We start from the raw sequence: 21,328 nt of genomic DNA on the forward strand, positions 1-21,328 counted from the left end.
ATGATGGCGCTCGAAGCCAAGCTGGGCTCGGTGGCGTTCGAGGTCGAGATGGACTCGGTGGTGCTCGAGGTATTCGAGGCCAAGCTGGGCTCAGTGGTGGGCGGGGCCGAGCCACTCTTGGAGGTGGGCCGAGCCGAGCCGCGCTTAGAGGTGGACAGCGTCTGGCTGGGCGCGCTCGAGACAGGTTCTCCTTGACTTGCTTGGTCGCGCTGCGGGTCTTCATGATGCAGGATGGATCGACTTGATGGCGTGAATTGTTTTGTACCAATCCTAGCGAGTCGGATGTGTTGCCTACGAAACCCGTGCCACTCGTTTGCCTTTGTGAGTGTATACAAATTTCTATATGGCCACTAGCGCTATCACTCACATTTTTGTCGATTTGGCCGCGATATTTCCTACGATTACATATTGCCGCCTTCTCTAATTTCGCAACCCTACCAGGCCTTCTTAATCGAACTTTGAGTATAATCACCATGGCACTAAAGCCAGCTTATGAAACTGCAAAACAGACGTCGGCTTGAATAATTTTAGCCCTCAGAACTACTTTACATAGCAAGATGGAAAAGCTCCTCTCTGTAGCAGAAGAAGGCACGATGCCTAGTACGGTTCGTTGCTGGTTGACGCTAAAGAAAGGTAAACTACTGAGGAGTTGCCGTATCAAAGGACGAGTGGCTCGATTTGATTTCACAGTCGTTTGTCATTGTGAGCGAGAAAACCCCGAATGGCCGGATGATTCGCGCCATTCGGACTTTCTCGTCCTCTAAGGACTCCTAACTTGCCTCTATTCTGAGTTTTAACTTTACCACATGTCATAGCAAATCCCAACCTACACCCTAGTCTCGCCTATCTTGTTCCCAGTTCAAGACGTCGACTTGGCCAAAATGAGTGAAACGCACAATACAAAGTGCCATATACGACCTACGCTTCACCGACAATCACCAAAGGCTGGCCTTGTCGCCATCGACTTCATGTGCTGGCTCAGCGTACTCCCTAACACTAATATGTTAGTTACTATACATGCTATTTACTATGCATGTTAGCTAACTGTTCGTTAGTGTCTAGTGAATTTAAGCTAACATGTCAGTAGAAGTTAGAGCGATAAGTGTGAACCCGACGACTAGAAAACTTGAAATCGAGCTTCCAGTCTCCTTTGCTGTATATAATAGCGTCATATCCTTCTGTGACGTCATCTTAGTAACACGTTAGCTAGTGGGCTGTTAGCCGATTTTGCTGAAGTACCGATTACAATTGTTTCAACGAATTTTGGGCCAGCCTTGGGTGTTTTCGACTAAAAACGTCGGAGTGTTCTCCTACAAAGAACCAATTAAGCTATCTTATGGTTTCAATTTATGAAGAATTATCCAACAATGTGAGAGACATCCATATGCAAATATGGCTCACGCTGAAGTTGAATTACAGGATTGGGTGGTACTCGCAAGATGTGAATTCCTCGTGCACCATTGCTGTTTATTGCACGCGCTTGGATAGGCCCTAAACTGCGTCTTGTGTTCGCTTTCTTATGGAGTAGGCTTTGTTTCTACGCTTTTCATTGTTCCCTTTGTTGCCAGACACGATGGCGAACCTAGTCGACAAGCTCAAGTACAAAAGATCAGTCCGAGACCCGCGAAGTTCGACATTAACGAGTTCCTATCCAGGATCTACAACAACGACATATGCCGCGGGCGCAACAAGAAGATTCTATGGAGTCGAGAGCGCGTCTCCTCACATAAGGTGCAATTTGGAAACTGTTTCAGAGAAGGAGATTTTCGAGGGCCTTCTAAAACAAAAACGCGATAGAATGGAGGTCAACCACACGGGTGTGATCGGCACTACCGAGGAGAAAACTGATGAACCGCCACCTTAATCGCCAGCTAAACGCCCGAAGCAACGTACGGTCAAGAATTCAGCTGTAACAACACGGGTAGGTTCACTAACATATGCTGAACGTGCTCGAATCACTGAAGGTTAGCGAATTTCGTATTTCGGACTGATATTCCTTTTCGAGCCGTAGATTCTGATGCTATGCGAGAGCTGCTACAATCGTTGCGCCCGGCGTACGTGCCGTTTAATCCAAGTGCTAAACTATGTCCGGTTCGCTTTTAAACGACGTCTTTCACGCTTCCAAGTGATGGCTGGTCTGACATCAACGGTGTGCACATGCGTGCTTATTGTAACGGGGTACACACACAAGTGACAACTATCACTTGTGCGTGACGATAGTCACTAGTGGTTCTTACAGACAGATGTCTGTTAGAAGATAGATACTTCCTCACGTTGGTGTAAGTTACATCAATGGCTACACTTTCGGCCACCAGAATGAGTGGCCTGCATATAACCAATAATCCTATTGGTAGAAAGCAGCATATTTCTACCAATCAGAGACGTACATGTCAACGGGGCTCTGGCGGCCAACGCCTTTCATAGATGATAAACAGTGTTAGCAGATTTAGGAGGAAAATCAATTCACAAACAATACAGTTCTCATTTTACCTGAGTTAAGTCACTTGGAATCTTTATTTGATTTATATTGTACTTGTGGACTCAAGTATAATTAATTCAAATTATTAACAAACTCCTACGCTTCCTCATACATGTGGCGCGACGTGTAAGCTAAAGTAGTGAGCCAAAGTAGGCCCACTACACCTGGTAGCACTTTGTAGTCTGTCCAACGACCGACTGCTTGACGTTCGTGCAGGGTGTACGAACGCGGAGCCGAGAACCGCATGAGCACGGAGGTGCCCATGGAGGGCCCCAATACGCCTGCAACGCATGTTGCAGGCGCTGACTGCCCCACCTGTCTGACCCAGAGTGGGAAGCCCTTCAACGACTGTCAACAGTCATTGGGGAGGCGGCGATAGCTACGATGGTGCGTACGCTATCGCCGACGGAGCAACATGGTGTTGCTTTAGGATTCATCATGAAGGAGCAGCGCGATGCTGCTTCCTCAGCGACGGCGTCGTCGGGGACGACACCGCGTACTCAATCATTAAAATTGAGCGTAAGCAATTATGTGGGAAGAGAGGGCGAGCCTCTCCTCCGATGACTTGTCGAACTCGACACAGCCATAGCGGCTCGACGTATCGCCGACCCGTTGTCAAAGGTTGCGTTCGCCATGTCCTGCCTTGGCGGACGCGCAAGGAGTTGGGCGTATGGGCGCCGACTCTCAGATCCTACGTGCTTTAGCACGTACGAGATATTCAAAGAGGAGCTCAGACAAGCGTTTGAGCCCCCCGCAAAATGAGTTCCGGTCGAGGGCGGAATTCCTGGACCTGCAGCAGGGTAAGCATGACGTATATGCTTACGCGCAGCGTGCACGGTACTTGGTCTCGAACATCGTGACCAATCCAATTGACGAGGCGACTAAAGTCGTCACGTTCATGAAGGGACTGTGAGATGGGCCTGTGAAGACCTATCTCTTCCGAGTACCCGAGTACTCTCAAGGCTGCAATCACCCTTGCCATCCAAGAAGCGTTTAGCCTGCGGCAGATTAAACTCCATGCGAATGTGCCGAGGTAGCAACCGCGCTCGGTAGTGAGGACTGGAGGATCCGGAACTAATGGACCTCTCGAATGCAACGGCTGCTGGCTACCATCAGCAAGGAGACAATATACGATGCTTCCGTTGCGGAAGGATCGGTCACTTTGCTCGGGAGTGCACAGCTCCCATACCCCCCTGGAGGTGGCCGTCGTGGCGATGCTAGGCATCGCCGCGGACCAACAAAACACGCGAACATCCAGTAGGCGCGGGGCGCCCTACTGGTAATGCAGTCACGCGTGCCGACATCGGGGACGCGACACTGAGGACTGCAGCCCCCAGTGAGACCAGATCTCGCTGCAAGAAGCAAGATGACAGGCCGAACCTGGTCATCTTGAAGGTAACGTCGAAGAGAGCGAGCGACTCTCTTCGCGCTCTGGTAGATTCGGGCGCGTCGAGCAACTTTGTTCGACTGCGGAGTTTACCGAGACTTGACTTCGAGGAGGTAAATGTACCTCGAAGTCTTCTGGAGGTACGACTGGCAACAGGTGCCATCGTAAAAACCGAGAAGCGCGTCGTGAACGTGCACTTCTCGTACAAACAACGGGTGTTTGCCGAAAACTTTATCGTCCTGGACCTGGACGATAAGTTCGACGTGGTAATGGCCATACCGTGGCTTGCACGGCATGATCCGGTGATAGACTGGAAGAAGCACACGCTCGTGCGCTTCGGCCGCGACAGCGGAACAGAGAGCGATGGCCCTGTTACCGCAGCACACGCACCAGCAGGTGCGCGCGGCTCACCAGTCGAGACAGCGCTTAGTGCCGCTGTCCCCGAGTGCCCAAGGGGTGCGCGAGGGCGCGCACAAGTGAAACCAACGTCGGCAATGCTGCCGACGTCAAAAGAAAGATGTACTAGTTCCGGGAACTAATACCCACGTTCAAGCGTGTAGGGACAGTCCCTGACCCGAAGCGGTCAGGTCGACAACGACGCGTCGGCTCCGGGAGCCGACGCACCCTCGGTCATGAGGGGCTCCGCCAATAACTGGCGTCGAGGTGACGAAGGCGTGTCAACTCCGGGAGTTGACGCCGCAAACAGTGCGGACGGTTGCAAACGTACCGCACTGACGCAATTTGCATGCTGTCGTGCAGCCCGGCTGCACGGCGAAGCGCCATGCGATCAAGCTGGGCTTGATACCGCGCGCCCGTGGACAGGGTCCGCCGGCGAACAACTGTCCACGGCCGGGCCTGGACCAGAAGAACCAGCGTGCGGAGCCGGGCTCCGCACAGCAAGAAGACGGCGCATGCGAAGAACGCTGCGCAATTCTCGGTCCGGGACCGAGACGTCACTAGGACTGTCTGCCGGGCAGACTGAGGCGGTGACGCCGGACGTTGAGACGCTAAGCGTCTTGATGCGTACCGATACTGGATTCCAGTATCGTGAAATGGAGCTCGTTAATCCTCCGACGAGGGCGTGGGAGTTGACTTCGCTTCCAGTCATGAGCTGGAAGCGCTTCACGCACGACTTGCACGATGGACGCATCGAGCAAGTCTGCGTTCTTTCGGACAGCGAAAGAACGAAGAGCGAGAGCGAAGAGCTGAGGCAGCTCTTCATGAGAAGTACCACTGAGAGTGAAGACACTCTCAGTGCGAAGACGAATTGAGAGCGCTTCGAGGAACAGGACTGGGACTCGCTGAAGTCGAGTCCCGATTACGAATTGTTGTAGGAGTACAAAGACGTACTCCCGGAAGAGATTCTTGCGGAGCTTCCATAGGATAAGGGCATACAGCACGAGATTGATCTCGTGCCGGGCACGAAGTACTGTGTCACGCGGCAGTGGCCGCTGCCGCGAGAGCAGGTGAAAGCAATCGACGACTTCTTTGAAAGTCGTCGCAAAGCAGGACAAGTGCGGGAATCAAAGTCCCCGCACAGTGTTCCGACGTTCTGTGTCAAGAAGCCACAGGACGGATGGCGCATCGTTCATGCGTATAACAAGCTGAACGATGCGACGGTACCGGCGCAGACGCCGATACCACGAAAAGATGTTATCATCGATTCGATGGCCGGGAGCACAGTTTACAGTGCTATCGACTTGCGAGATGGATTCTATCAGATCCTAATGCGTGATAGCGATATTCCTCTCACGGCAGTGAGCACGCCAAGTGGCATGCTCTGGGAGTGGCATGCTCTGGGAGTGGCTAGTAATGCCGCAGGGGCTTAAGGACGCCCCTGCGACCTTCAACCGGTGCGTGACGCACTTGTTGCGCTCGGTGTGCGACTTCGCGCCGAGCTACTTCGATGATGTGTTCATCCACAGCCGGGATGTGGACGAGAAGACCGACGTAGAGATGCACAGGGTGCATCTCCGGAAGCTACTTGAGCTTATGCGAAAACATAAGCTCTATGCGAACCTGAAGAAGTGTATCTTCGGGGCAAGCGAGATACCCGTCCTCGGGTGTCTCGTAGGGGAAAATGGCGTTCGCCCTGACCCGGAAAAGGTCAGAGTGATTAATGAATGGCCAACGCCTTCAAGTGTCAAGGAACAGAGGCGGCTCCTTGGCTTGACCACATACTACTTGGAAGTAGACCATTTGTGGTCTACACCGATCATGCATCACTGCGCACTGCAGTGAAGTCGCCACACATTTCACAAAGAATGGCGAGATGGCTCTCATTCTTTGCGGAGTATAACTTCCGGGTCGAATACAAACCCGGAAGGTTGAATGTGGTAGCCGACCCGTTATCACGTCGGCCGGACTACGCAGAAGCTGCTGACGTCAATGCCATTGACGTCATGCGAACGAGCACACCCACGTCGTCTCTGTTGGACGACGTGAATGCCGCGTTCGCGCACGACGCGGACGCGAGGCTCTTGCTGGTCTATCGCACAACACCTTCTGACAAGGCTCGTCAGAAGTTGCCCAAACATCTTCGTGCGCGTGCACACCGCTTTCGAGTGCACGACGGAATACTGCTTTATAATGCAGTCGACGACATGCGATCCGCGTTGTCGTGCCGAATGACCATGACCTGCGACTCAGGATCATGTACGAGTATCACGATGCCCCGTCTGCAGGACATCTCGGACGCGAGAAGACATACGTCCTTCTCACGCGTGTCTTCTACTGGCACCACCAGCACAAGTGGGTGCGCAACGTCCGTGCTTGCGAGGTGTGCCAACGCGTAAAGCCTGCGCCGTTTGCGCAGGCTCCATTGAAACCACTACCGACTCCGTCGGAGTGTTGGAAGTCCATGTCTTTGGACTTCATCTTTGGTCTTCCCCCGGACAGCGGAGGGAATACCGGTGTTGTGGTCTTCGTCGACCGCTTCAACAAGATGGTACATGTTGCTGCGGTGCCGGCAGAAGTGACTGCGAAGCAGACGGCCCGTCTGTTCGTCGACATGGTGTTCAAACACCATGGCATGCCGACCGACATTGTGTCGGACAGAGACCCGCGCTTCACAGCGCACCTGTGGCAAGAAGTGTTTACACTTCTTGGGAGCCAGCTTTCCATGTCGACTGCGGACCATCCGCAGACGGACGGTCAAACCGAGCGCGTGAATCGCGTGCTCGTCGACATTTTGAAGAGCTACGCTCACTCGTTCCAAAACTGGAGCGAGTGTTTGTCGATGGCGGAATTCGCCATCAACAACTCAGTGCATGCCTCGACCGGGCATACACCGTTCTACATAAATGCCATGCGGCATCCACGCCTACCGAGTTTACTCGGAGTGATGGCTCCCACTTTAAGTGGGGGAGAATCTACGACTGCAATACAGCAGCCGCAGAAAACCGATGACACTTGCACAGTGTCAGCTGCAACAATGGACAAGCCACATGAGTCTGCGCCCTGCGCAGACTCCTTCACCAACAAGGCCAACGACCACGGGTCAGCGCACTGCGCTGACCCCCAGAACAAGGAAAACGAGTCTGTGCAGAGCACAGACTCCACAAGGAACAAGGACCACGGGTCTGCGCAGGGCGCAGACACCGCGAAGAACCACGCAGAGGCTGAGCCTCTAGCGGAGAGCGACCTGAACGAGTTCAGCTCGGATGCGATCGACTTCATCAATAAAAGACAAGCCGTAATTCGGTTTGTCCAAGACAAGATTGCAGCTTCTGTGGATAAACAGAAGCTGAACGCCGATAATATTGGCAGGGGCAACACAAATGAAAGCAAAGTGAGTTCATTGGTTTTGTTATCTACTCAAAACCTGCCTAAACATGCTGTTTCCGATTTCGGAGCAAGTAAGCCTGCTCCGCGCTTCATCGGGCCATTCACGGTGATGGCACGCCACGGTAACGCATACACGCTAGACATACCGTCTAGCATGCGGCTCCACCCGACATTTTATGTCGGGCTGTTAAAGCCATACCACCAGCATGAGCCACATGGCTCGTCTGACACGAAGAGACAGAGTCGGCAGGGGAAACCCTCCTCTCCAGCGCGTAGTCGCGCTGGAGCAGTTAATATAGTCGGACCTACAGCCCGACCGGCACGTTCAAGGCGGTCTGGAAGACCGCCACAGCCGGGACACGATGGTACAGAGCGGCAACCTCCGCGCTCTGTAGATACTCCACACCGTAACCTGGTCGTGGAGCGACACGAGACGAAGGTCAACACGGAGGTGACCATCGGGCCATGTTTCCACCACCTCCGCCACCGCTGCGAGACGCACGCAGAGAAATTCGCTGGATCGTCCAGCGAATTGTTGATCATAGGAAAACAATCCGAGGTCCGGATTGTTTTCGCATTCGCTGGAGAGGTTTCCCTCCCCAGCACGACACATGGGAACCACGGAACGACCTGATGGAAGACGTTCCGGACATGGTGAAGGAACACTAAGCCCAACACGCACTACCAGCAAGAAGGTAGTGCGAGCGCTGTAGTAATCTACAACGCCCGACAGCTCGCGTGCTAGATAATTAGCACGGGGATCAGTGAAGCGTTCAGGTGTACATATAGTATACCTGTTGAGGTCGCGGTTGCTAACACGCACCGCCATCTGAACGAACCGTGCGCACGCAGCACGGACACCAGCCTCCACCGCAACAGCGTGGAGTTGCTAATACTTGCCTCACCTCGATATGGACTCGAAGTGCTTTGGCGCTTGCTTACCCGATCACGGTCAGCAACATAAATTCGCTTAGAGATGTCGACGCATAGACGCGGTCGACATCGAAGAATCGTACACAGACACTGTGTTGTCTGTCCCCGTGGTAGCGGCGCACCTCGCGCTACCGCGCATGGTACTCAGCAACACAGAGTTACCCTCTGTTGCAATGGTGGTCTTCAGCTTGGTCAAGCTCATTGCGGATGAGCACGGATCTCCACAACCCAAAAAATTGACAAGCAGTCAATATTAATTGACGTGTCGAGACCGACACGTCTAAGCTTAACGGGGGGATGGTGTAACGGGATTACACACACAAGTGACAATACCACTTGTGCATGACAACGGTCACAAGTGACAACTGTCACTTGTGCATGACGATAGGCACTAGTGGTTCTAACAGACAGATGTCTGTTAGAAGATAGATACTTCCTCACATTGGTGTAAGTTACACCAATGGCTACACTTTCGACATCCAGTTGCCTGCATATAACCAATAATCCTATTGGTAGAAAGCAGCATATTTCTACTAATCAGAGACGTACATATCAACGGGGCTCTGGCTGCCAACCCCTTTCATAGATGATAAACAGTGTTAGCAGATTTAGGAGGAAGATCAATTTACAAACAATAGAGTTCTCATTTTACCTGCAATCTGTCGAAATCCTACGACACGCACTTGGTTGTTGATCTTCGACAAAATATGATCGTATTCGCTTTCGAGAAGCCAAAGCACCGCGTGCTTGCAAACAGTAAGCTGTAGCATTGATTGTACTTGCGGGTACCACCGCCTTGGAAGTGTCATTTTGAGCCCCGTTTTAACCTTAAATCGATTCCGTAACTTCTTGAATACTGCAACCACAAAACCACGCTCCTTGATAAACTCAACCACCGTCGTAGCGTTTGCAAGTAATTTCGAGAAAGTACCGATGCAGCACACATCCTTAATAAGTAAATTCAATTTCATGGGCAACACAACCATTGTAAAAATGTGCGGGTGCTTTTCAGGATAATGACCCAAGCTCCTTTCATGGAGGGAGCTTTGTCAGTCATCACCCTAACGCATATTTCATCGCCCAGCTCGTAGACCACCTCTACAATTTCGGCGGCAATCACCTCTGACGTCTGAGATATGCCGACGGTCGACTTGGTACGGAACGCAATTGGTTTCATACCAGGAATAATGTAGTGGGCCTACTTTGACTCACTACTTTAGCTTACACGTCGCGCCACATGTATGAGGAAGCGTAGGAGTTTATTAATATTTGAATTAATTATACTTGAGTCCACAAGTATAATATAAATCAATAAAATACCAAGTAACTAGTTTGCTGGAGGGACCAGCAGTCAACGAGCTGTAGGCGCCACGTATTTAGTTGTACTGGTCAGTGTGCAATCAATGAAGCGTGTATTTTTGCGTGCACTTCATTGGTCAAATGTGCATAGCGAACGTTGCTGTTCGTTTGCAACATTTCAAAGACTGGACTAACCGATAAAATGTACATTTGGTATGTTGACCGATCAAACATTAGCAGAACTGACGTGTTCTTTTGACAACATACCACCGCTTTATGTTGGAGGTGTCGCCATTATATGCAGCTGTATCTATTCATACTTTCCCCAAACCCCGACGTTCTTAAGCGATGTCATATACAAAGATGTATATAATAATACATGGGACGGAGTAAATATTTACCCTCGTGAATAGTTCCGGGAACTAAGGGGTTAAGGATTGAAATCGATATTACTACCAATCGCTGGTAAGGTAAATCATGAGTTTAAGGACAAAAACAGATTACTCAACTTTGACAGCATGCAACTTTTGACCCAAGATGGCTATGGAAACGTTCTTGGCAGATAAGAATCTGCGCTATTCCAACGATGTTTTGGACAGTTGCAGTTTGTCTCGGCACAACTTCCTGTCTCGGGGCATCACTGCGAAAAAATACCTACTTTTTGAGCCGCCGACTGGTTTAAGACCAAGAAATATCTTACTTTTAGTATGGGCGTCAACACATGGTTGGTACTACACTATAATTTCTGGTAAGTGCGATAATAAATCTATACTGATGATCTTATGTAATTATAGAGGCTGTAAGTTTACCTGTCAAACGATGGCTACGTATAACACGTCGTCCGTCAGCGGGCTCTGAGTCTTGCTGGTCTTCTTAGACGCTCTTGGCATTTGTTGCTTCCGCGACTTTTTCCTAGACGCAGTGCTGATGTCGAACATCTCACGGTTCAGTATTCTGCCGGCAACGGTTGGTGTCCGCGAGCTCCAGCACCGAGCGGGTCCAGCCGTCAGGATGCGCATCAGCTCCCAGACCTGGTGCCAGGAGATACGCCGGCTCGGTGGCCAGCCACGCCGTGTGCTTCGTCAGCTTGAACACATGCTCGGGCGACAGGAAGAGCATGGGCGTGTGCGGACGCGGCTCGAGTACGTGGTGCTCTTCTTCGCCCCAATCTGGCAGCAGTGGAGACTACAGGAACTCGAGCGGCCCAGCGACAGCAGCACGCCCGGCCGGGTCTCAGGCCGACGCCAGCATGTAGATGTCCACTTCGGGGCATTGACGGAGCTCGTCCACGAGTCTTGGGTCGCGTTCATTGTACAGTGCTGGACTAAAGTGTGCACTTCGTTGAAGCGAGCTGCCGACGGTGCCGGGAGCAGCGGCAGCACCGTGTTGTTCTCTGCACGACAAGCAGCCTGCAGGTAGCTGAGGTGCAGCAGGTCGTCGGACGACACGTTGGCCTCCAGCTCGTCGAAGGCCGAGAGGAACAACAGTTGGATGTGCAGCGGTACCAGCTACCAGAAGTCGGTACCCCCCCCCCCCCCACAACAATCATCAGCTGGTAGTGCGATGGCTACAGGTGACCGAGGCGATATCTTCGGACCAGACGTGTAGATTCATGTGGGGTTGACCATCCCCCCTTAAGGTTAGACGCGCGGTATCCCCGCACGTCAATTCTCCGCGTTTGGAGAAGAAGCACGCGCTCATTCAACGATGAGCACGCCCCAAGAGAAGAAGAACCCGAAGACGGTGGAGAGTCATCTCTCCATCGATGACTACTTCGAGCGCCAGAGGGCGAAGTATGGCGACGTCGTCGACTTCGACGACGACGGTGAAGACATGGAGGACGAGGAGGACTCGTCCTCAAAGCGCAAGGACTAAGTGTCGAGCGATTCGCTCGACCCTCATGCTAAGCACATTCGTCCGCGCGAAGGGGACGAATCGGGCGCTTCGAGCTCGAAGCGTTCGCGAACTGAGAGTGATACCCCACTCGCTTCCGCTGGGGCTCTCAGTACTCCGCGCGCTGCAGGTGCAGCGCGCGATCCATGGATGCCGTCCGCGTCTGAGATCACGGACCGGTATGGGAACTCGGTACCTCCGAATGAAGTGCCGCTGTACGTATGAAGCGCCATCAAGGATGACGCCGTGGCCGCCAAGCTGCTCTTAGATGCGGAGACACATCAAATGCGCGATTACTACATCGGACGCTTCCATGAGCTCCGATGGTTTCAAAGCAAGAAGACATCTTCTCGCAGCAAAGTGCTCGAGTGGCAGGCACTTTGTCAAAAGTTGGAACGCTTTTATTGAAAACTTCAACACGAAGCCGGATGCTTACCGTGATCGGATTAAGCAAGCGCGTGATCGCTTCGAGACATACTCGAAGCGTGGAAAGTTGGAGCAGCTCCACGTTGCTGCGGAGGCGGCTAACGTCCCATGCGCTGTGCCCGAGGGCTTTCAGTGCACGAAGTGCTTCCCGGGCGCGGTCCGCTTGAGCGGCCGCGACCTGAACGGGTACACGTCATTCCGTGTGCCCGAAAATCTCAAAGAGCTCCGTGCTAAATTCTTAGCACGTGAGGGTTCGGGCGCTAGCGATGATCGCAGCGCTCGTGTTACTTCCGCTGCGCCAGCGCGTACTGCTCTTCGTACGCCCTCACCATTTCCGGAACGTCCTCCAGCAAGACGTTCCGTGTCACCCATGTATCTTGATGGGGATGAAATCCTCTCCAACGAATACGAAAACGAGCCCCTTGAGGGTTCGTTTTCGGGATACTATGGTCAACAATCCGCTCAACAATCCAGCGGGTTGAGCCGTGGGCGTCACGGATCAGCGGTGGCGGGGGTGGGAACACGCCCCGGGTATGATCAGCCCGGGGCAGATCAATTACCGCCTCTCCACGACCGGGTGACCGCCGTGGAGCGTTTGCAGGGCGCTGAGTTCGCCGCCCTGAATCAGGAGTTGGTGAACCAGAAGGCTCAGGTCGCAGCGGTCTCGCAGATCGCCTCGAATATCCAGGTCGAGTTGGGGACCCTGATGAAGGCATTACTCTAGCGCGTCCGCGCGCTGGAGGAGAGGCTGCTCATCGCTGAGGCCAATGCTTCCGCTTCTGTCTCGCCTTCTTCCGAGGCTACGGGTCAGTCGAGCTAGGTGGCTGGTGCTGCACGTACGGCTTCAGCAGCCCGACGTAATAGGTCGGATGGAGGCTAATGCTAGACGGTATGTCTAGTGTATAAGTGTTGCCGTGCAGTGCCTACGCAGTGAACAACCCGATGAAGTGCGGAGCACGCTTACTTGCTCCGAAATCCGAAACTGCATGTTTAGACAGGTTTTGAGTAGCTAACAAAACCAATGAGCTAACTTTGAATTCATTTGTGTTGCCTCTGCCCACATTGTCTGCGTTCAGCTTCTGTTGATCAACAGAAGCTGCTATTGCGTCTTGGACAAACCGAATTACGGCTTGTCTTTTGGTGATGAAACTGATTGCATCCGAGCTGAAGTCATTCAGCTCGCTCTCCGCTAGAGGCCCGGCCTCTGCGTGGTTCTTTGCGGTGTCTGCGCCCTGCGCAGACCCGTGGTCGTTGGCCTTGTTGGTGAAGGAGTCTGCGCAGGGCGCAGACTCATGTGGCTTGTCCATTGTTGCAGCTGACACTGTGCAAGTGTCAGCGGTTTTCTGCGGCTGCTGTATTGCAGTCGTAGATTCTCCCCCACTTAAAGTGGGAGCCATCACTCCGAGTAAACTCGGTAGGCGTGGATGCCGCATGGCATTCACGTAGAACGGTGTATGCCCGGTCGAGGCATGCACTGAGTTGTTGATGGCGAATTCCGCCATCGACAAACACTCGCTCCAGTTTTGGAACGAGTGAGCGTAGCTCTTCAAAATGTCGACGAGCACGCGATTCACGCGCTCGGTTTGACCGTCCGTCTGCGGATGGTCCGCAGTCGACATGGAAAGCTGGCTCCCAAGAAGTGTAAACACTTCTTGCCACAGATGCGCTGTGAAGCGCGGGTCTCTGTCCGACACAATGTCGGTCGGCATGCCATGGTGTTTGAACACCATGTCGACGAGCAGACGGGCCGTCTGCTTCGCAGTCACTTCTGCCGGCACCGCAGCAACATGTACCATCTTGCTGAAGCGGTCGACGAAGACCACAACACCGGTATTCCCTCCGCTGTCCGGGGGAAGACCAAAGATGAAGTCCAAAGACATGGACTTCCAACACTCCGACGGAGTCGGTAGTGATTTCAATGGAGCCTGCGCAAACGGCGCAGGCTTTACGCGTTGGCACACCTCGCAAGCACGGACGTTGCGCACCCACTTGTGCTGGTGGTGCCAGTAGAAGACACGCGTGAGAAGGACGTATGTCTTCTCGCGTCCGAGATGTCCTGCAGACGGGGCATCGTGATACTCGTACATGATCCTGAGTCGCAGGTCATGGTCATTCGGCACGACAACGCGGATCGCATGTCGTCGACTGCATTATAAAGCAGTATTCTGTCGTGCACTCGAAAGCGGTGTGCACGCGCACGAAGATGTTTGGGCAACTTCTGACGAGCCTTGTCAGAAGGTGTTGTGCGATAGACCAGCAAGAACCTCGCGTCCGCGTCGTGCGCGAACGCGGCATTCACGTCGTCCAACAGAGACGACGTGGGTGTGCTCGTTCGCATGGCGTCAATGGCATTGACGTCAGCAGCTTCTGCGTAGTCCGGCCGACGTGATAACGGGTCGGCTACCACATTCAACCTTCCGGGTTTGTATTCGACCCGGAAGTTATACTCCGCAAAGAATGAGAGCCATCTCGCCATTCTTTGTGAAATGTGTGGCGACTTCACTGCAGTGCGCAGTGATGCATGATCGGTGTAGACCACAAATGGTCTACTTCCAAGTAGTATGTGGTCAAGCCAAGGAACCGCCTCTGTTCCTTGACACTTGAAGGCGTTGGCCATTCATTAATCACTCTGACCTTTTCCGGGTCAGGGCGAACGCCATTTTCCCCTACGAGACACCCGAGGACGGGTATCTCGCTTGCCCCGAAGATACACTTCTTCAGGTTCGCATAGAGCTTGTGTTTTCGCATAAGCTCAAGTAGCTTCCGGAGATGCACCCTGTGCATCTCTACGTCGGTCTTCTCGTCCACATCCCGGCTGTGGATGAACACATCATCGAAGTAGCTCGGCGCGAAGTCGCGCACCGAGCGCAACAAGTGCGTCACGCACCTGTTGAAAGTCGCAGGGGCATTCTTAAGCCCCTGCGGTATTACTAGCCACTCCCAGAGCATGCCGCTTGGCGTGCTCACTGCCGTGAGAGGGATATCGCTCTCACGCATTAGGATCTGATAGAATCCATCTCGCAAGTCGAGAGCACTGTAAACGGTGCTCCGGCCATCGAATCGATGGTAACATCTTTTCGCGGTATCGGCGTCTGCGCCGGTACCGTCGCATCGTTCAGCTTGTTGTACGCATGAACGATGCGCCATCCGCCCTGTGGCTTTTTGACACAGAACGTCGGAACACTGTGCGGGGACTTTGATTCCCGCACTTGTCCTGCTTTGCGACGACTTTCAAAGAAGTCGTCGATTGCTTTCACCTGCTCTCGCGGCAGCGGCCACTGCCGCGTGACACAGTACTTCGTGCCCGGCACGAGATCAATCTCGTGCTGTATGCCCTTATCCTATGGAAGCTCCGCAAGAATCTCTTCCGGGAGTACGTCTTTGTACTCCTACAACAATTCGTAATCGGGACTCGACTTCAGCGAGTCCCAGTCCTGTTCCTCGAAGCGCTCTCAATTCGTCTTCGCACTGAGAGTGTCTTCACTCTCAGTGGTACTTCTCATGAAGAGCTGCCTCAGCTCTTCGCTCTCGCTCTTCGTTCTTTCGCTGTCCGAAAGAACGCAGACTTGCTCGATGCGTCCATCGTGCAAGTCGTGCGTGAAGCGCTTCCAGCTCATGACTGGAAGCGAAGTCAACTCCCACGCCCTCGTCGGAGGATTAGCGAGCTCCATTTCACGATACTGGAATCCAGTATCGGTACGCATCAAGACGCTTAGCGTCTCAACGTCCGGCGTCACCGCCTCAGTCTGCCCGGCAGACAGTCCTAGTGACGTCTCGGTCCCGGACCGAGAATTGCGCAGCGTTCTTCGCATGCGCCGTCTTCTTGCTGTGCGGAGCCCGGCTCCGCACGCTGGTTCTTCTGGTCCAGGCCCGGCCGTGGACAGTTGTTCGCCGGCGGACCCTGTCCACGGGCGCGCGGTATCAAGCCCAGCTTGATCGCATGGCGCTTCGCCGTGCAGCCGGGCTGCACGACAGCATGCAAATTGCGTCAGTGCGGTACGTTTGCAACCGTCCGCACTGTTTGCGGCGTCAACTCCCGGAGTTGACACGCCTTCGTCACCTCGACGCCAGTTATTGGCGGAGCCCCTCATGACCGAGGGTGCGTCGGCTCCCGGAGCCGACGCGTCGTTGTCGACCTGACCGCTTCGGGTCAGGGACTGTCCCTTACACGCTTGAACGTGGGTATTAGTTCCCGGAACTAGTACATCTTTTCTTTTGACGTCGGCAGCATTGCCGACGTTGGTTTCACTTGTGCGCGCCCTCGCGCACCCCTTGGGCACTCGGGGACAGCGGCACTAAGCGCTGTCTCGACTGGTGAGCCGCGCGCACCTGCTGGTGCGTGTGCTGCGGTAACAGGGCCATCGCTCTCTGTTCCGCTGTCGCGGCCGAAGCGCACGAGCGTGTGCTTCTTCCAGTCTATCACCGGATCATGCCGTGCAAGCCACGGTATGGCCATTACCACGTCGAACTTATCGTCCAGGTCCAGGACGATAAAGTTTTCGGCAAACACCCGTTGTTTGTACGAGAAGTGCACGTTCACGACGCGCTTCTCGGTCTTCACGATGGCACCTGTTGCGAGTCGTACCTCCAGAAGACTTCGAGGTACCTTTACCTCCTCGAAGTCAAGTCTCGGTAAACTCCGCAGTCGAACAAAGTTGCTCGACGCGCCCGAATCTACCAGAGCGCGAAGAGAGTCGCTCGCTCTCTTCGACGTTACCTTCAAGATGACCAGGTTCGGCCTGTCATCTTGCTTCTTGCAGCGAGATCTGGTCTCACTGGGGGCTGCAGTCCTCAGTGTCGCGTCCCCGATGTCGGCACGCGTGACTGCATTACCAGTAGGGCGCCCCGCGCCTACTGGATGTTCGCGTGTTTTGTTGGTCCGCGGCGATGCCTAGCATCGCCACGACGGCCACCTCCAGGGGGTATGGGAGCTGTGCACTCCCGAGCAAAGTGACCGATCCTTCCGCAACGGAAGCATCGTATATTGTCTCCTTGCTGATGGTAGCCAGCAGCCGTTGCATTCGAGAGGTCCATTAGTTCCGGATCCTCCAGTCCTCACTACCGAGCGCGGTTGCTACCTCGGCACATTCGCATGGAGTTTAATCTGCCGCAGGCTAAACGCTTCTTGGATGGCAAGGGTGATTGCAGCCTTGAGAGTACTCGGGTACTCTCGGAAGAGATAGGTCTTCACAGGCCCATCTCACAGTCCCTTCATGAACGTGACGACTTTAGTCGCCTCGTCAATTGGATTGGTCACGATGTTCGAGACCAAGTACCGTGCACGCTGCGCCTAAGCATATACGTCATGCTTACCCTGCTGCAGGTCCAGGAATTCCGCCCTCGACCGGAACTCATTTTGCGGGGGGCTCAAACGCTTGTCTGAGCTCCTCTTTGAATATCTCGTACGTGCTAAAGCACGTAGGATCTGAGAGTCGGCGCCCATACGCCCAACTCCTTGCGCGTCCGCCAAGGCAGGACATGGCGAACGCAACCTTTGACAACGGGTCGGCGATACGTCGAGCCGCTATGGCTGTGTCGAGTTCGACAAGTCATCGGAGGAGAGGCTCGCCCTCTCTTCCCACATAATTGCTTACGCTCAATTTTAATGATTGAGTACGCGGTGTCGTCCCCGACGACGCCGTCGCTGAGGAAGCAGCATCGCGCTGCTCCTTCATGATGAATCCTAAAGCAACACCATGTTGCTCCGTCGGCGATAGCGTACGCACCATCGTAGCTATCGCCGCCTCCCCAATGACTGTTGACAGTCGTTGAAGGGCTTCCCACTCTGGGTCAGACAGGTGGGGCAGTCAGCGCCTGCAACATGCGTTGCAGGCGTATTAAACCTCCATGGGCACCTCCGTGCTCATGCGGTTCTCGGCTCCGCGTTCGTACACCCTGCACGAACGTCAAGCAGTCGGTCGTTGGACAGACTACAAAGTGCTACCAGGTGTAGTGGGCCTACTTTGGCTCACTACTTTAGCTTACACGTCGCGCCACATGTATGAGGAAGCGTAGGAGTTTGTTAATAATTTGAATTAATTATACTTGAGTCCACAAGTACAATATAAATCAAATAAAGATTCCAAGTGACTTAACTCAGGTAAAATGAGAACTGTATTGTTTGTGAATTGATTTTCCTCCTAAATCTGCTAACACTGTTTATCATCTATGAAAGGCGTTGGCCGCCAGAGCCCCGTTGACATGTACGTCTCTGATTGGTAGAAATATGCTGCTTTCTACCAATAGGATTATTGGTTATATGCAGGCCACTCATTCTGGTGGCCGAAAGTGTAGCCATTGATGTAACTTACACCAACGTGAGGAAGTATCTATCTTCTAACAGACATCTGTCTGTAAGAACCACTAGTGACTATCGTCACGCACAAGTGATAGTTGTCACTTGTGTGTGTACCCCGTTACAATAAGCACGCATGTGCACACCGTTGATGTCAGACCAGCCATCACTTGGAAGCGTGAAAGACGTCGTTTAAAAGCGAACCGGACATAGTTTAGCACTTGGATTAAACGGCACGTACGCCGGGCGCAACGATTGTAGCAGCTCTCGCATAGCATCAGAATCTACGGCTCGAAAAGGAATATCAGTCCGAAATACGAAATTCGCTAACCTTCAGTGATTCGAGCACGTTCAGCATATGTTAGTGAACCTACCCGTGTTGTTACAGCTGAATTCTTGACCGTACGTTGCTTCGGGCGTTTAGCTGGCGATTAAGGTGGCGGTTCATCAGTTTTCTCCTCGGTAGTGCCGATCACACCCGTGTGGTTGACCTCCATTCTATCGCGTTTTTGTTTTAGAAGGCCCTCGAAAATCTCCTTCTCTGAAACAGTTTCCAAATTGCACCTTATGTGAGGAGACGCGCTCTCGACTCCATAGAATCTTCTTGTTGCGCCCGCGGCATATGTCGTTGTTGTAGATCCTGGATAGGAACTCGTTAATGTCGAACTTCGCGGGTCTCGGACTGATCTTTTGTACTTGAGCTTGTCGACTAGGTTCGCCATCGTGTCTGGCAACAAAGGGAACAATGAAAAGCGTAGAAACAAAGCCTACTCCATAAGAAAGCGAACACAAGACGCAGTTTAGGGCCTATCCAAGCGCGTGCAATAAACAGCAATGGTGCACGAGGAATTCACATCTTGCGAGTACCACCCAATCCTGTAATTCAACTTCAGCGTGAGCCATATTTGCATATGGATGTCTCTCACATTGTTGGATAATTCTTCATAAATTGAAACCATAAGATAGCTTAATTGGTTCTTTGTAGGAGAACACTCCGACGTTTTTAGTCGAAAACACCCAAGGCTGGCCCAAAAATTCGTTGGAAACAATTGTAATCGGTACTTCAGCAAAATCGGCTAACAGCCCACTAGCTAACGTGTTACTAAGATGACGTCACAGAAGGATATGACGCTATTATATACAGCAAAGGAGACTGGAAGCTCGATTTCAAGTTTTCTAGTCGTCGGGTTCACACTTATCGCTCTAACTTCTACTGACATGTTAGCTTAAATTCACTAGACACTAACGAACAGTTAGCTAACATGCATAGTAAATAGCATGTATAGTAACTAACATATTAGTGTTAGGGAGTACGCTGAGCCAGCACATGAAGTCGATGGCGACAAGGCCAGCCTTTGGTGATTGTCGGTGAAGCGTAGGTCGTATATGGCACTTTGTATTGTGCGTTTCACTCATTTTGGCCAAGTCGACGTCTTGAACTGGGAACAAGATAGGCGAGACTAGGGTGTAGGTTGGGATTTGCTATGACATGTGGTAAAGTTAAAACTCAGAATAGAGGCAAGTTAGGAGTCCTTAGAGGACGAGAAAGTCCGAATGGCGCGAATCATCCGGCCATTCGGGGTTTTCTCGCTCACAATGACAAACGACTGTGAAATCAAATCGAGCCACTCGTCCTTTGATACGGCAACTGCTTAGTGGTTCACCTTTCTTTAGCTTCAACCAGCAACGAACCGTACTAGGCATCGTGCCTTCTTCTGCTACAGAGAGGAGCTTTTCCATCTTGCTATGTAAAGTAGTTCTGAGGGCTAAAATTATTCAACCCGACGTCTGTTTTGCAGTTTCATAAGCTGGCTTTAGTGCCATGGTGATTATACTCAAAGTTCGATTAAGAAGGCCTGGTAGGGTTGCGAAATTAGAGAAGGCGGCAATATGTAATCGTAGGAAATATCGCGGCCAAATCGACAAAAATGTGAGTGATAGCGCTAGTGGCCATATAGAAATTTGTATACACTCACAAAGGCAAACGAGTGGCACGGGTTTCGTAGGCAACACATCCGACTCGCTAGGATTGGTACAAAACAATTCACGCCATCAAGTCGATCCATCCTGCATCATGAAGACCCGCAGCGCGACCAAGCAAGTCAAGGAGAACCTGTCTCGAGCGCGCCCAGCCAGACGCTGTCCACCTCTAAGCGCGGCTCGGCTCGGCCCACCTCCAAGAGTGGCTCGGCCCCGCCCACCACTGAGTCCAGCTTGGCCTCGAATACCTCGAGCACCACCGAGTCCAGCTCGACCTCGAACGCCACCGAGCCCAGCTTGGCTTCGAGCGCCATCATGGCCCCGGTCTCCGTTGAGTCTGTCTGGCCTTGTACCCCACCGTCGTGCAGTCTATCTTCAGCGCCTTCGACGTGCAGCGATGACGTGTTCCCTTCAGCCACCACTTTGGTGACGTACCCTCCCCAAATCGGCCAGCGCACCGTCGACTTGGGCTGCTGCGCAAAATGGGAGTGAAACAAGAGAAGTCACTATCCAAGATGTAAGGGATGCGTGCGTGTCTTCCAAAACACAGCGCGCGCATCGAGGTAGCTTGGCGGTTATATCTCGATGGATTCGATCAAGTAAACGCGACGAGCCACCGATGTATTTTACAAGCACTGTTCAGCTCGACCTCACAGACTTTACACCGAGTGATTTTGAGGCGTTCCTGTTGGAGAAGCGCAAAAGCGTCAGTGTTGGGGACGCTAAGTGGGTAGCGCAGCGCAATAAAGGATCTCTATCGGCGTCGAGAAATACTTCTTCCTACAGCTTACGAGAGGGGAATGGCTACATTCATGACAAGAGGCTACCCGCCGTTAAAGCGAGTCGGCAC

General features: G+C 52.8%; 2 protein-coding genes across 2 annotated transcripts; one reads left to right on the forward strand and one right to left on the reverse strand.

Annotated features, from left to right (window-relative positions):
- On the forward strand, positions 1-1,864 carry IUM83_15435 (uncharacterized protein; the record flags this gene model as incomplete). Its single annotated transcript, XM_067940250.1, has 2 exons — positions 1-184; positions 1,755-1,864. 2 exons carry the CDS (start codon positions 1-3, stop codon positions 1,862-1,864), a joined length of 294 nt encoding a protein of 97 aa, XP_067784657.1.
- Positions 1,865-10,823: 8,959 nt separating this feature from the next.
- Positions 10,824-20,795, reverse strand: IUM83_15436 (NPP1 protein; the record flags this gene model as incomplete). The annotated part of the gene is made up of 3 exons (XM_067940251.1): positions 10,824-11,053; positions 11,128-11,392; positions 20,673-20,795. 3 exons carry the CDS (start codon positions 20,793-20,795, stop codon positions 10,824-10,826), a joined length of 618 nt encoding a protein of 205 aa, XP_067784620.1.
- Between the last annotated feature and the right edge of the window lie 533 nt (positions 20,796-21,328).

The sequence above is a fragment of the Phytophthora cinnamomi genome (assembly GCF_018691715.1).
Source record: "Phytophthora cinnamomi strain GKB4 chromosome Unknown Contig87, whole genome shotgun sequence".
NCBI classification, from domain to species: Eukaryota; Oomycota; class Peronosporomycetes; order Peronosporales; family Peronosporaceae; genus Phytophthora; species Phytophthora cinnamomi.